This window comes from Euprymna scolopes, chromosome 12 (genome assembly GCF_053919585.1).
Source record: "Euprymna scolopes isolate OS-2025 chromosome 12, ASM5391958v1, whole genome shotgun sequence".
Classification (NCBI taxonomy): Eukaryota; Metazoa; Mollusca; class Cephalopoda; order Sepiida; family Sepiolidae; genus Euprymna; species Euprymna scolopes.
This window is the reverse complement of record NC_136493.1, coordinates 145,317-160,343: the sequence shown is the minus strand read 5'-3', so window position 1 is coordinate 160,343 and position 15,027 is coordinate 145,317. Positions and strand designations below refer to the sequence as shown.

Genomic DNA, 15,027 nt, shown 5'->3' with positions numbered 1-15,027 from the left:
TCCCGCGATGACCTCATTTAGTGCCTATCTTTCAATCAAACCTCTTTCACTCGCTTTATAAGCCTTATTTTAACACTATAAGCAATTCTTCTTACTCTTGGCCTAGACGGTTAAGTGATTGGAGTTTGTTTCACCTCCGCATCAAGGCCCCCGGGTTCAATCCAGCCTCACGACCAAAACTATATTTTTCTTTTACATCGTTAGACACGCGGGCAACGTTTCTTTATTTTTTTTTACTTCGCTTATTCTTGAGTTTATTCCCCCCCCCATACACACAGCGGTTTTTTTTTCGCTGTTTTTTTTTTTGTTTTGGTTTTGGTTTTTCCGATTTTTTAACATCGTTTCAGGGTTATTACTTATCCCTCCCCATATACACACCTACAAACACCCGGGCAACGCCGGGTACCCCCCGCTAGTATAATATAAATATGAAACCTGCTGTAATTCATGTATATTTAAAGCATATTTTACTACCTGACTACGTCGTTGGAGCACTACTATATATTGAATACAATTGACACAGCTAGTAGCATCATACATAACTTATTTATATCCCATTAATTGACACAGACAGTAACGTTCCTGACCCGTCTCCCAGATTTTCAGGACCAGCAAGCCTCACTTCTGACCACAGTTCCTGATCATTTTGTAACAAAATATCCATTGCCTTCTCAGAAATGCTGATCACGCTGTGATAACGATAGACATCACTCTATGTGTTGCATAGGGATAGGGTCTTTTTAGAGACGGATGGGGTACATATTGATGAGGGGAAGAAGAGACATTTATACATTTTACAGTCTGTGGTTCTTATAAACTATGTTAGCGAAGGAGAGTTATCAGTTCTTTTAACACAGGAGAAGAGGGGACAGTCATTATTTAGATAGAGAGGTGGGCACATTACTTAGATGAGTTATACACGATGTTCATTAATAACGATTAGTTCACATTACCTTCATTTTGGTAGAAAGATGACACAAGACGGCAGTTACAAAATATGATGTGTTCTTTTATTAAATTCGACCGATCGCAATGATTATGACATCCAGGAATTCAAAGTTGACTACATGATTAAAACTTCCTTCCTCGCTACGAAAGGGAGACCCTCCTCTGATTCAATCTGAACTCGACTCTGGACTCCGTCTCTCTGTGTCTCCAACTCTGTCTCTCAATCTTACTAAAACTAGCACACTATATTGAGAATTGATTTTCTGCCATGACGTCATACGCATGTCCAAAAACGTGATCGACCTCGTAGCCTGAACATGCGTGGTTCGCACAAGTCTACAGACAAGAATTCTTACTAACCTATTTTTCGACCTAACTTATTTTTCGACCTAACTTATTTTTCAATATGTTTTTAATTTTCTATTCGCTTTCTAAATGACCTTATTTTAATTATATTTTAATAAAAAGAATTGAATAATCAAAATTCCTTTTACTCAAACATATCTACTATTTTATATTAATTTGAACAATGCGAATTCCTTCTTGAATCTATTTCCGAACCTTGCTTACCAGGTTCGAATCTCGGTCTATCTAATGTCATTTTTACTTATCTAATGTTTTTCTTACAAGAAAAGGTCCCCTTTTCTTGTAACATAAAGTCTCGGCCCAAGTTGAAGAGCCACTACTCAAAACGACAAGGTACTACAATAAGACTGACTGTGATGCCATTAGAGATCACATCAGAGATGCTCCATGGGGAAATATCTTTTATCTTCTTACTGAACAGTGCGCAAACGAGACCACCAAATGGTTCAAAGCGGAAATTGAAACACATATTCCCACATGTAAGTTCTATAGCAAACCCCACTCTTCTCAATGGCTTTCTTCTACTTATAAAGCTGCCATTGCTACAAAGCCAAGATTCATAAATAAGTCTAGTACAAATAGACGAAAGTATATAGAAGTAAGAGATAATTGTAAGAAGGACATATTAACAGACAAGAGAGAATGCATCGAAACCACCAGAAAACGCATTAAAGCGCAGAAATTAGGAAATCGTTATTTCTGGAAATTTTTTACAGTGTAGTAAATAAGGGGCAATCAACAATTCTCCCAATATCCAACAATCTTGAAGTTGTTTGCACGTCAACTGAGAAGGCTAATTTGCTTGCCCGTCGGTTTGCCTCAAACTTTATTTTGGATCCAGTAAACTACCCCCTCCCAAATTTTCCTATGCAGATTTAAACGACACTGGATGAACTGAAAATCACTTCTTCTCAAGAACATGATATAGTAAAACACCTAGAAATCTTAAAAGCATGTGGACCTGAACGCTCCACAGGGGTTTCTCCTTTTCTCTCCAAACTTTTCAACAAATGCCTTAACGACTCTTGCTTTCTTGACTGCTGGAAAACTGCTTCTGTGGTATCAGCACAGAAAAATTTTGGCGAAAGAACTGACCTATTAAATTATCGCTCCTATTAGCCTCCTTCCTCTTTTCGCCAAAATATTTGAGTTCATAATTAATGAAGCTCTAGTCCCCCACCTAACTGCTGCTAAACTTCTGTCAACCAACAGTTTGTATTTAGGCAAGCCTGTTCTACTGTAGATGTCCTAAGTGTAATTTCCGAAGTATATACCATGCCGTGAAGTAAGCAGGGAGGGGAGGACAGTAGCTCTAGATATATCTAACGTCTTTGATAGAGTATGGCACGATGGTCTTTTAATGTAATCAGATCTTATGGTATTACTGCACGAATACTTAACATAATGAAATCCTTCTAAAATAAGAGAATCCAGGATGCTCTCGATAATTGTATGTCAAAACAATATGATATAAATTATGGAGTACCTCAGGGGTCGAAACTTGGACTTTTATTATTCCTGATATACATAAATGACCTCCCTGATAAAATTGTCTCTGAGATGTGTATATTTGCTGACGACACCACGCACTATAACATACATTAGGGGAAAACGAATGAACATTTATCCAAATCAATGACAGAAACACTAGAGGAATGAGAACAAAAATGGATGGTCACTTTCAATGCTGCCAAGACTAAGATTCTTTTCTTAAATAACTACAAGAAACCAGCTCAACCCCGAATAGCTATGGCTATACATTACCTGAACGTACTTCGTTCAAACTCCTTGGCTATACGTTCATACGTAAGTTAGAACAGATACATTGAGGGTATTGTTAAGGCTGCTGCAAATGTGAGCTCTCTCTACCGAGCTAGAAAGTTACTTACGCCTGATAGTATCCTGTATCTCTACGAGGCCACCATTCTCCCATGTATGAAGTATTGTTGCCATATTTGGGCCGGTGCATCTGCTCCTAATCTCGCCCTCTTAGGGTCCAGAAGAGAGTCGCCAACCTAATAGGTCCCGACTATCAGCTAAACTTCAACCGCTGTCCCATTGAAATGTTGCATCCCTCTGCCTGTTCTACAAGTATTTTAATGGTAAATGCCCCGGCGAAATACAAGCTCTTGTGCCCTCTCGACATAAATACCCGCGACAGACCCGACAAGCAGCTGAATCCCACCCCTACACCGTAGAAATTCCCAGATGTCCGAAAACGTTCTAATCTAATAGATTATTCTCTAGGACTGCTAGACTTTGGAAATTCTTTCCGGGTTCCTGCTTCCCTGAGTGTACTGACATGTAGAGTTTCAAATTTAATTTAAACAGACATCTTGCTGCTCAACTCCATAAATAGTACCCTTGCAAATTATGTCTCAGATAGTACCCACTCCCTACATCAAAGTGGCGCTGTTCCTTGTTTGGGGTGAAAATTCAATAAAAAATAGATAATTGGATTTATAATAATAAATACGAAATTCGCATACATTAAAATATCATATTTAAGCATTTCTCAAGGCTGATCAACACCGGGCGGTATTGTCTGTTTCTGGGCGGGTATATTTGTCCCAAATAAGAAGAGTTGGCGCAGCCATTGACTTGAACATAATATAATGGGCATTGATTTCAGTTTTGTTTTTACGTTTGAAAAACACCTGTCTACCGAATTACTACGCTCTGGTGAAGCGTTCACCCCATCTCAGATTGAAGTTCCTCCAGAAATGATGCCAAAATGAGCTACTGACCTACTAGTTTTCTCTTCTAGAAGAAACTAGCAAGCAAATTTACTCCGTCAATCTCCTTACTTGTAATTCCTTTATGAGCAATGACTAAACTTTTTACAGTAAAATTTTTAAAAAATACTAAAATTAAAAAAACAAACAATACAAAGTACTTTCAAAATTATGCAAGAAAATCATTATAAGTTGTGCAATTCTGCCCAGAAATATGATCCACGTGAAAGTAGATAATAATTGTGTATATAATATTTTTAAAGAAAATGTCCCCTACCATAAAATAAAATTATGGCATGAAACCAAAGCATTTTTTTCTAACGAAATACGCGTTAAGTGTTCCACAAACAAAATATGGTCACATTGATGATAATTGTACACACACACACACACACACACACACACACACATATATATATATATATATATATATATATATATATATATATATATATATATTATACTAAATGTTAGAATTTTTTGTCAATCCAAATTTTTACGCCATGACGCCATTTTTAGCAAACTTAATAACTAAGGCTGGAATAATATAACTTGCCGTTTCGATTCTAGCTAATAGCACCGTCATACTTTTTTAAACTTTTAAAACTCCTGCCATATACTGAGTACAATATAATATTCAATGTGGAATTCGCTCTATTATAACCGATACGAAATCTGTATGAATTCAGTTATTATGTACAATATAATAATCAATACAGAATTGGCTTTATAGTAATAAGTACAAAATATGTATACATTGAAATATCATATTCATCATATTCCAGCGTTTCTTACGGTCGAGCAATGCCGGGTGGCGTTTTAGTATATATATATATATATATATATATATATATATATATATATATATATATATATATATATATATTGTGTACAGAAAGTTGTTAGTTGAGACAGATCATTGGTACCGTCGGTTTCAAGCCCGATAATAAGGCCCGTTTAAGGTATCCTTATCAAGCTCTCTTCAGCCAATATTCGTCTATCTTATAACCGGAAGTGTGAAGTATATATACCTCGCAAATTCACGTTTAAATCTCGTTTTGTTAAATCCCCCCCTTTTTTATCCGATGATGTAATACCTAATTTTAAACTTTGAATTATTTAAATTTAAGATCTAATTTCGAAAAAAAATTCCTTGTATAAATCGATTTTAATTTGAACCCAAATTAATTTTAAAATCTCTTTTCTTATGTATAAAAAACTTTAAAATCTGTATTGGTATCGGTTAAAAACTTAAAAATTCGTTTAATTATATCGAATTACGTTTAAAAATTTCCAAAAATTTGTTTAAAGTTTAAAAAAATATTTTTAATTATATCGAATCACGTTTAAAATTTCGAAATACGTTTAAAAAATTATTTTTTAAAAATCAAAATCTTTCAAGGTTTGGGGAAGTGAGTATTTATCTATCCTAAGTGATTTCCCTAGTTTATTAACATTATTATATTTTTCTATAGTTTTAAATTCGAAATAGATTATAAATTACATTTATAAAATATAATTAACATTTTTTCTTTCTGGGGTACTTGTCACATGATGATGCTCGGTTTACTGTTTTTTTTTGTTGTCTCCGCAGATCCGTAGGTCACCCTTATCATTTTTGGCAACGGGTATAATTTGTATATTCCTTGGGTTTATAGGTGATTTTGTAAACTTTGTTAAATCCCGAATTTGGCCAATTTTCTTGAATTTTTTAGGCTTATTATTGAGCATGAGACCTCTGTGTCCACTTACATGACCACCTTCTGTTAGTTAATTAGTAGTTCCACTAGGATTGACGGTGTCTGAAGTGTAGAGCGACTGTGTGTGGATCTAGTTTTTCCATATTTATTTCCATTTCTTCTGGGCAACAATTCTTCTCCACATTGTTCACCATACTTATTTCCTTCCCAGGTGTTGTTGAACCAGACGGCCTGCTCTCATCTTGTCTACATTTCCGACGATTCGCCTACATTTAAAACATTCCCTGTTTTTAAACTGACACTTTTTTGCCTGGTGGGCAGTGCTCCCACAACGATAACATTATCTCTTCAATGGTAACCTGTGGACAGACGTTTCACTTCCACTTGTCGATGCTCCCAGCAGTAACTTGAAATATTTCCTAGCAGATCCCAGAGACACTGCTATTTCAATGACCTTGTCAACGTTCGCACCCTTTCGCCAAGCAAGCGCTCCTGTATCTTTTCGTCCTTAGCTCCCATCACCAAACGATCATGTATGTGTTCATTTACTTTTTTGTCAAAGTTATAATGCTCCGACATGTTTCGCAGTGCGACCACATGTCCATTGATAAACTCGCGTTCTTGTTTGTCCCTCGTGTTGAATAAAAAACGTTCATATATCTCGTTGGGGGCCGGCCTGATGTGTCTCCCCATCAGAGTACACAGTTCTTAAAACGTTTTCTGCTCAGGCTTGTTTTCGGCTGGACCCCTGAGGATAGCATAACATTTGGCACCAACAACAGATAAAAAATAGCACACTTCTTATCTTCACTCAATAAATCATTGGCGGCAAAAAAGAACTTCACTCTTTCAATATAGTACGAGAATTCCTCTTCTGCACTGTCCCATTTTTTAATTGTGCCTAGAAATACCATTTTCTCCATTCGTCGCTGACGCAGCACTTTTCGGTGATTCGTTGGGGGTGGGTTTTCACCGTTGTATCTTTTATTTAAATTGCTTTCATATTGTTGCTCCACATTATCCTTACTTCGTCGCCAATTAATGTGTTCTTTATAGAATACACAACATGAATAAAACACGAAGCCAAATTCTTCTGGTTATTTCATAGAGCGTTAATAAATGTTATAAAAAAAACGGAAGTCAAAATATAACGGGACTTTCGCCGTAGTGTCTGATTCTCTAGCCAGGACGGCGAGGATAGAGCAGTGTAGCTAAGATAATGACGTTAAATTTGAACTCAACCTCAGATCAATAGTCTCAAACTCAAATCCAACTGCTCTCTTCTCTCTGCAGTTTCCCCATTGACGCCCAAAATAAAGAAGACGGATCTTTTATAGAGAGATCCAACCACATCTCATTTGAATACCCCCTCCCCCTCACGTCACATCACGTGATTTTCAGTCCATAATACCAGGGGGCGGCCATTTTTATTTTCTCTTTTTTTTTCTTTCCTAACACGACCCGCACGATGCATGAGGTAAGGTTCTTTACTTTTAACCACACGCCCCCTTGATCTCTAATATCAATAATTCGTACCATAGTCCGCCATCCACGGTGGGCGTCTTCGTTCACGGTGCGATCGTCGAAGAGGCTCTTCTTCAGACACTTCAACATTAGCATCAACCTCCCCTTCCTCTGATGGCAAGGAGACTCTCCGTATATCTAAAATGTGACGAGGCATTCCGTCAATCGCTACCTTGTTTTTGGAGAGTACTTCAATCACTGCACCTTTTCCCCAGCCAGTCGTGCAACGAGAATTGGGTGGTTTCACCCACACCTCTTCACCAACTGCGATGTCCACGCAGGCCCGTTCTTCTCTCTGTGTTACAGCCAATGGATGTCGCCATTCATAAGAAAAAATAGACCGGTGCGGCACTGATTTTTCGTCTTCACCAGCCTTATTGTTCTGTAGTCGAAATCTCAAAGCCATTCCGTTTTCCAGTGACTCAGGCTGTTTTGTCGTCAGTCCATATGCTTTGATATGCTCTCTCACCCTTTCCGCAGTCACCTCTGTTTCGTCCACTAGTACATCGTCAATGTAAGAGCAGGTGCCTCTCTTCACTGCATTGTCTTTGGCCAACATTGTCTTAAGAACTGCCGTCATTATGTTTGGTGCGGAGTTCAGACCAAATCCTAATCTGGTCAGACAATAAACTTGACCTTTGTACTCTACCAATTGATATTTCCACAATTTCTCATCCACATGAATTTGGAGGTAGGCTGACTTTGGTTCACAATTTTAGTTGCCTGCTTCATCCTCCTCCATTTCCTTACGACTTCTTCGCACACGTCGATTCCGTCCTTTGTGTGACAAGCGACAAACTTGTTCAGTTCACGGAAATCCAACACTCGTCTAACTTTCTTCTTAATAGGTTGAACCACAGCCATGAGTGGCAAAATTCCTTCAACTTTCCCTGACCACGGCATTAATATTCCTTCATCTATCCATCTCTCAACTCCGCAGCTCCTTTCAGTGTGCTTTTGTAGCAGCTGACCCGATTCGTCAATACAGGTGGCTCCGCGGTCTATCGCCATTCTACCATCCATGTTTCGCTATCGAAGCTGGCTCGAAAGTCATCATCCTCAATCAGACATGGTTGGGGGTTTCGACGGTTGGTTGGTATCGCCCCTGGTTACACTTCCTGTTATTCCCGGTGCACTCGTATTGCCAAATTTCACCTGGCCTTTAGCAATAGTAGCTCCTCCCAGTCGGTCTATCGCGTCAAGGCCCAGCACCACATCAATCCCTGCAACCAGTCTATCCAGCACGATCACTCTTAGCCGCAATGGCATATTCCTTACTACAATCTCCGCATCGGCCTCTCCACAGCATTCCACTTCTCTGTCATCCACCGCTCTAACGTTGCTGGTTCTATTCCAAGAGTTGGCGACGCTCGTAGTAATAAGTGTTGTTGTACATCCAGTTCAACCTCTTGGGGTCGGGTTTAATTTGACCGTTGGGTCCAATGATATAACCCATGGAGCGCAGTTCATTCACAGAAAACACACACTTTTCTTTATTGTGCGTAATTTTCCGTTTTTCTGTTACTTTGATAAATTTCTCCAGATTCTCATCGTGTTGCTCTTGATCCTTTCCACAGATGAAAACATTGTTCAGGTATCCAAAGGTGTCCTCAGAAATAATAATTTCATCGACAATTCGCTGAAAACAAGCTACTACGTTTGTAACTCCAAAGAGTATTCGGGTGAACTGATACAGACCAGAGTTAGCTTCAAAAGCAGTGAAGGGTTTGTCATTCTCATTGATAGAGATCTGGTGATACGCATTTTTCAGGTCGATTGTGCTGAATACATTATACTGGGCAATCTTATTCACTACGTCATCCAGCCGGGGCAGGGGGTAGGCATCAAGGCTTGTGTACTTATTCACAGTCTCAGAATAATCAATGATCATTCTCTTTTTCTGATTATCGGATTTAACCACGACCACTTGTGCCCTCCAGGGGGAGTTTGAGTTTTCGATGATCCCCTCCTTTAAAAGGCGCTAAACTTCTGGGTCAATGAACTTGCTATCACTTGATCTATAACGTCTAGACTTGGTGGCAACCGGTTTGCAGTTCTTATTTATATTAGCAAAAGTTCAGGCGGTTCCATCGAAGCCACAGCGAGTCCACAAATCTCAATAGGAATTGAAATCTCACCGTACTTGAAGGTAAAGATTTCATGTTTACTTTGAAAATCCAGTCCGAGAATCACATCACAACAAAGGTTATTTAAAACTGACAGTTTCTGGTTGGGATACATACGTTTGTTAAAAAGTACGTTAGGAAAACAAGCACCTACCACATTTGATGAGAGGTCAGACGATGCCATCGAAACTCTCAAGTCTAAATCTGTTATTTTTAAATCCAGTTCCTCAGCTACTTTGGTATGAATAAAGCTGTCAGAGCTACCACTGTCCATTAGTGCTCTTAATGGCCGATCCAAAATGTGGATTTCTACGGTGGGTCTCTGTAGGAACGATGGAACTGCCAAACTCAAACTTATAGAGGAACCGAGGCAGAAGTTGATTGAGTAGTATTATTTGATTTGCAGCACTTTGCAAAATGCCCGGTCCATTTACATCGATGACAAACACTCGATTTCGTGGGCATCGTGATTTTGGGTGTTTATAATTTCCACAGTTCCAACATTTAATTTCAGATTTAGCAGCACTTAGATTTATTTGATTAGAATTCAAGTCCGATGACTCTTCCTTCCCGAGGGCTGCAGCGGTTGGTTCCCGGTATCGTGCTGGTGAATACGATTCCATATTCCTCGTTGCATTGTCCAACGCTCGGGCCTGGTCAAACATAGTGTCCAGGTCGAGCGTTTTATTTTCCAACAAACGCTGGCAAATGGTATGGGACTGAATTCCGGCAATAAAGGCATCCCGGATCGATTCATTAGCGTATATCGCCACGCTGACGTCCCTAAAATTGCAGTCTTTGCTAAGGACTCGTAATGCCTGAAGATACTCGTCCAGACTTTCTCCCGGTTACTGACGCCTCGTGGCGAGTAGATGCCGTGCGTATATTTCGTTTTTTGGTTTGATAAAGAGTTCCTCCAGTTTGAGACAGGCTTCTTCATAATTTCCGCAATCGCTGACATATTTGAAAATATCCGGTGAAATAAAATTTATAAGGACCAACAACTTGTTGAGATTTTCCTGGGGTAGTGCCGCTAAAAATATTTGAATGTAGCAAGCGAATGCTTAAATTCTCGCTCGGCATTAGATGAATTACGGTTTACGTCTAATCAAGAAGGCCTCAGGGCACGACCCATTTTTAAAATCTTTTACTTTTTTTACCCTTTTATGCTAATAAAATTTTTCTAAGTTAAACAAATACTGTATAACCTTTAAATAAGGTTTTTATCAGCACGAAAGAACGATACATCGGGTCCCACGTCAACACTATAAAGTAACATGGCGGACACTACTGGAGTAGTATACAGAGCTAGCGCTTCGTCAGCGAGATTTCTATTGGGTAGTTTCCTATCCATAAGAAATACAGTGCAACATAGGCCAGTATGAACATTAGCCATTGTTATGAACAGGTCTTTATAGACCACCGTTATTCTACATATACTTAGTTATTTTAAACGTTTTGTACATATGCTTAATAGATTAGTTGCATTTCGTATATAAATATAGTATATAAATTTATATATAAATATAGTATATAAATTTATATATAGTATATACTCATATTATACTTTATTTTATAAATTTATATATAAATCGCTGTATAGCATTATTTATCTTTTAAAAATATAGGTGTTGTGTTGCTCTATATTTTCCTCTTTTCATCTCAGTATTGGAAGGACGAGTTTTTGGTTTGGAATCCCGATATTTACGAGGGAATGGATGAATTGAGAATTGATGCTAACACGATTTGGATACCAGACATGACGCCGTATAACACGTGAGTAATCGTATTCGGGATTCTTCAATTGGATTGTATCATTTAATAATGTACATCTCATACAACATAAACAACCAGGCTTATGTGAAACGTAATGTAGTTTGAGGTGGAAACATAGAACTTATCTTTTCTAACTATTTTTAGACATAATATATTTCGCTGTATTTTGAACTCTTCAATTAACCTCGTTGCCTTACATCCCGTTGTTAGTTTGTGGATGATTCCATTTTTATAATGTCTCCAATAAATATTCAACCATAACATTTTATTATAAGTGCCTTGTATTCTTATGTGGTCAATTATCTGATATTGATGAGAGTCAACACTAAGTAACATGTATAATCGTCATGATACACTCTACTTATGGCTATTAATATACATTTTTAAAAGCAAACAAACCCCCGTTCCAAATTAAGAGGTATTTATTCGATTTAGATTTAAATATTCTGTCAGAAAATTTTATTGCAAGACCAATTTTTTTACGTTAGATTTCTTTATTTAATTACGTTTTACAAATGAAAATATTTTCTCCAAAGCCACTATTAATAAAAGAAGAGACGGGGATTCAAGCCGCACAATGACGTCTAAATATATTAACTTATGACTGGAAATCATATTTTTTTCATATTCAGATCAATAGAACATGACTACTTTTGCGCTCGTCCTCCGAGCCACTTCCAACTGACTTCTCATATTATTTCCCACCGGCTTTGGTCGCTTAGGGAAGCAATTTCCTTAGATTCTCATATAACTCATTTTATAGTCTTCAAATATTCAGTAATAATCGGAAACAAAAAGTAGTGATGATTGTTGATCTATTATATTTTTCTACGTATTTAAATTTTATATTGAAGGGTCTAAACCTGAATCGAATTGCATTTTAATTTCTCTATCAAGAATGTTTTTACCCTTATATATTTGCGTAAACGTTCTTTATTGTTTTCGGTTTCCATCAAAAGCACCCTGATTTTATGATTTATTTTATTCCTTCAATGGGAATTTTATCTCATATTTCTTACACGCCAAACATTTTTAGTTATATATAGGCACTATTTTATCAGTAAGTGACTGGTACACTAGAAAGTATGAAGCGGACGGTTGATAGGTAGTTTTGTGAAGCAGCGTGGTATCAGCAATTTGCTACATTCCAGTATGGAGTCCACTAGCGATCAATGTGTTGAAGTCATTAACTTAGTCGCGTGAAGGGGGAAAGGTGAAGATTACGATAAGTATATTAAAACGTTGGTGTTTGTGTGGAAAGTGATAGCGTTAGTTGTAGTATTTAGGTGTTTTATGTAGATAAATTCGAGAACTTTCAGTTTTTTTTTTACATTTGGTTCGTAATGATATCTTTGTGTTTTAGACTAAGATTTGTTTGACTTCGGAGGGAAAATAGTTATTATTTTTGTAGATGTCGGAAGACTGTGCCGGAGTCGATATCATTCATGGTTAGCAGCGGGATAAGGTCGTGGTTGTGTAATCGATGTATATTGGTTTTCGTGATCGCTGGATAAGTTAAATTCTTCTATAGATCATTTAAACCTATAGATGATGTTTTTTTTCTAATAATATAGGGTTGGGAAAGCATTGTCCTTTTATTACTAGGTTTTAGCTTCTTCACTTTTTCATAATAAATGATAAGTCTAATTACATTATTAATTTCGCTGGGATACGTATCCATTTGATTTGATTTGATTTCATTACTGAAATCAAACGCAAGATGACTGTAAATTAGAAGAAAAGACTATGATAAATATAACTGATACGTAACCATCCTACGCAAGTAGAGGTAGCTAGTAAGTTTTAAAACCATATATGGCAAGTAAGCTTCGCAGAATTGTCCGCGTTTCTTCCACCTGAGGATTCGTGTAACTAATGGCCTGACGAATCGTTATCAGGATATATATTTTCTTTTTATCTAACATGTGTTAAGTTAAATACTATATTAACCAGTTGTTTTTGTTTTTTTGTTCATCTGCAGCGCAAATGATGTTGACGCGGAGCATGGCCGAAACACCGCTATAATTGGCTCTGACGGTAATGTCGGTTTAATTAGAACAGTAAGTATACCATTTCCTACTTTCTTTTTTATATTCTACGACTGAAAAACAGACTTGCGAGATTTTCAGAAAAAAGGTTAACAGAATAATCTACATGATTAAAACATGAATCGGAATCAGAGCCAACACAGAAGGATATTTTCCTTTAAGCAGATGTGTGCCTTACGTATGTTTGGCATATCTATATTACTCTCTTCTGTAAATTTCGTAGTTCATTTTATTTGTTGGTTAAATGTTTTGATTTACCTATGTCTCACACCTCTACGGACATCATTGATTTGGGGGCAATCTTATTTCTTCCAGAAATCCAAATAAATTGTTTTAATTAACTTGCTAAATCACGGGCCTTCAAGTGATGCTCCAGCTAATGTCTAGAAAAAGGTGCATTGAAATAAATACATTTCTTTAATATATGTTCAGCTATAAATGGAGCACGGCAGCCAATATAAACAGAGCGATATTTTCCTTTAAATAGATATATTTGCATGATGGAGGCGTGACCTATGTGTTGTGTTAGACAACAGTTTTAACCTATAACTAAGCTTTAATGAGCTGAATAATCTCCACACACACTTCTCTCCCACAGAAGTGACGTTGCAAGCCTATCTTTGTTTTATCGTTACTTCCATGGCAGGTGCTCGTCTGAACTACAATCTCTGGTCCCCTCTCGCCAATCTTTTACGAAAAACACCCGTCTAGCTGAATCCACTCTCAAAAACTTTCCCCACTCTTTATCTATGCCTAAATCAAAACGTAGATTCCATGAACAAAGCTTCTTTCTTAGAACCGCACGCCTGTGGAACTCTGTTCCGTCTGCCTGCTTCCCACCTGACTACAACTTGGATGTCTTCAAGTCCAACATAAACAAATTCTTGATGAACCGCCCCTTTAAGTAGACACTTTATTAAATATCCAAACTAACGTACTGTACTTACAATAACCCTTATCCCTGAGTGGCTTCCGGGCCTTGATAAGTGGTGACCACCTTGTAAAAAAAAAGAAACGGTAAACAAATGTTAGATGTATTGGAAAATATGAAAATTAAATAAACATGCAATTACATCACATTAGGAAAACTATATCGATAAATAACAACAGTAATACCGCTCATCACCGTGCAACAGCATACCCAACACTATCCTGATAAATCACACTAGAATTTATATTACATTCTTCTCCACCTAAAAGAACACTGGCCCCATCAAGGTAAATAATATTTCATATACACTTACATTACAAATTCACATATCTATAGGTTTTACAGTACGACATGATCTTCGTAGTAAAGGCTCAGGTGTTTTTACAGTCTCTGGAGTGGATGGAGCAGTACTCAGCTCCAAAACATGTTCAACACTCTTCCTGGGAGAGATTTTAGGCACCTCACCAGAAGTGTCAATATTAGGTTGTTAAGTTTTGAGACATTGTGTTGAACAAAGATGTCGGCAGAGTTCAGATCAGTAACCAAGATGGCGGCCAAGAATCAAATGTGGCGTAGTTAATGGCGAACTGATTGAATCCAAAATTCGACAATTTTATAATAATTTTGAAACGTTTTCATTGGTTGTTTAGCACAGCCGGTGCTTATAAAAATGATTGGCGAATCCATTCGTCTCATAGCCCCATTAGAAGTCCAAAACATTTTACGCACCCCCTTTTTTGATATAATCGAAAAATCCTTTCGGATTCAATTTTGGTTTGACTTGATAAAAGGAAAATAAATAAATAAATAAAAATAAACAAATAAATGAACGAAGAAAAATAAACCAATAAAAGATTTTTTTTTCTTCTTCTG

General features: G+C 37.3%; 1 protein-coding gene across 2 annotated transcripts in view; it reads left to right on the top strand.

The window, feature by feature from the left end:
* The window catches only part of LOC145291135 (neuronal acetylcholine receptor subunit alpha-9-like), a 77,079-nt gene that overhangs the window by 24,040 nt on the left and 38,012 nt on the right, over window positions 1-15,027 (top strand). For both annotated transcript variants that reach the window (XM_080136650.1, XM_080136651.1), the window contains exons 4-5: window positions 11,066-11,175; window positions 13,157-13,235. In XM_080136650.1, coding sequence (XP_079992776.1) covers window positions 11,066-11,175; window positions 13,157-13,235 — 189 coding nt within the window. The remainder of the gene's footprint in view (window positions 1-11,065; window positions 11,176-13,156; window positions 13,236-15,027) is intronic.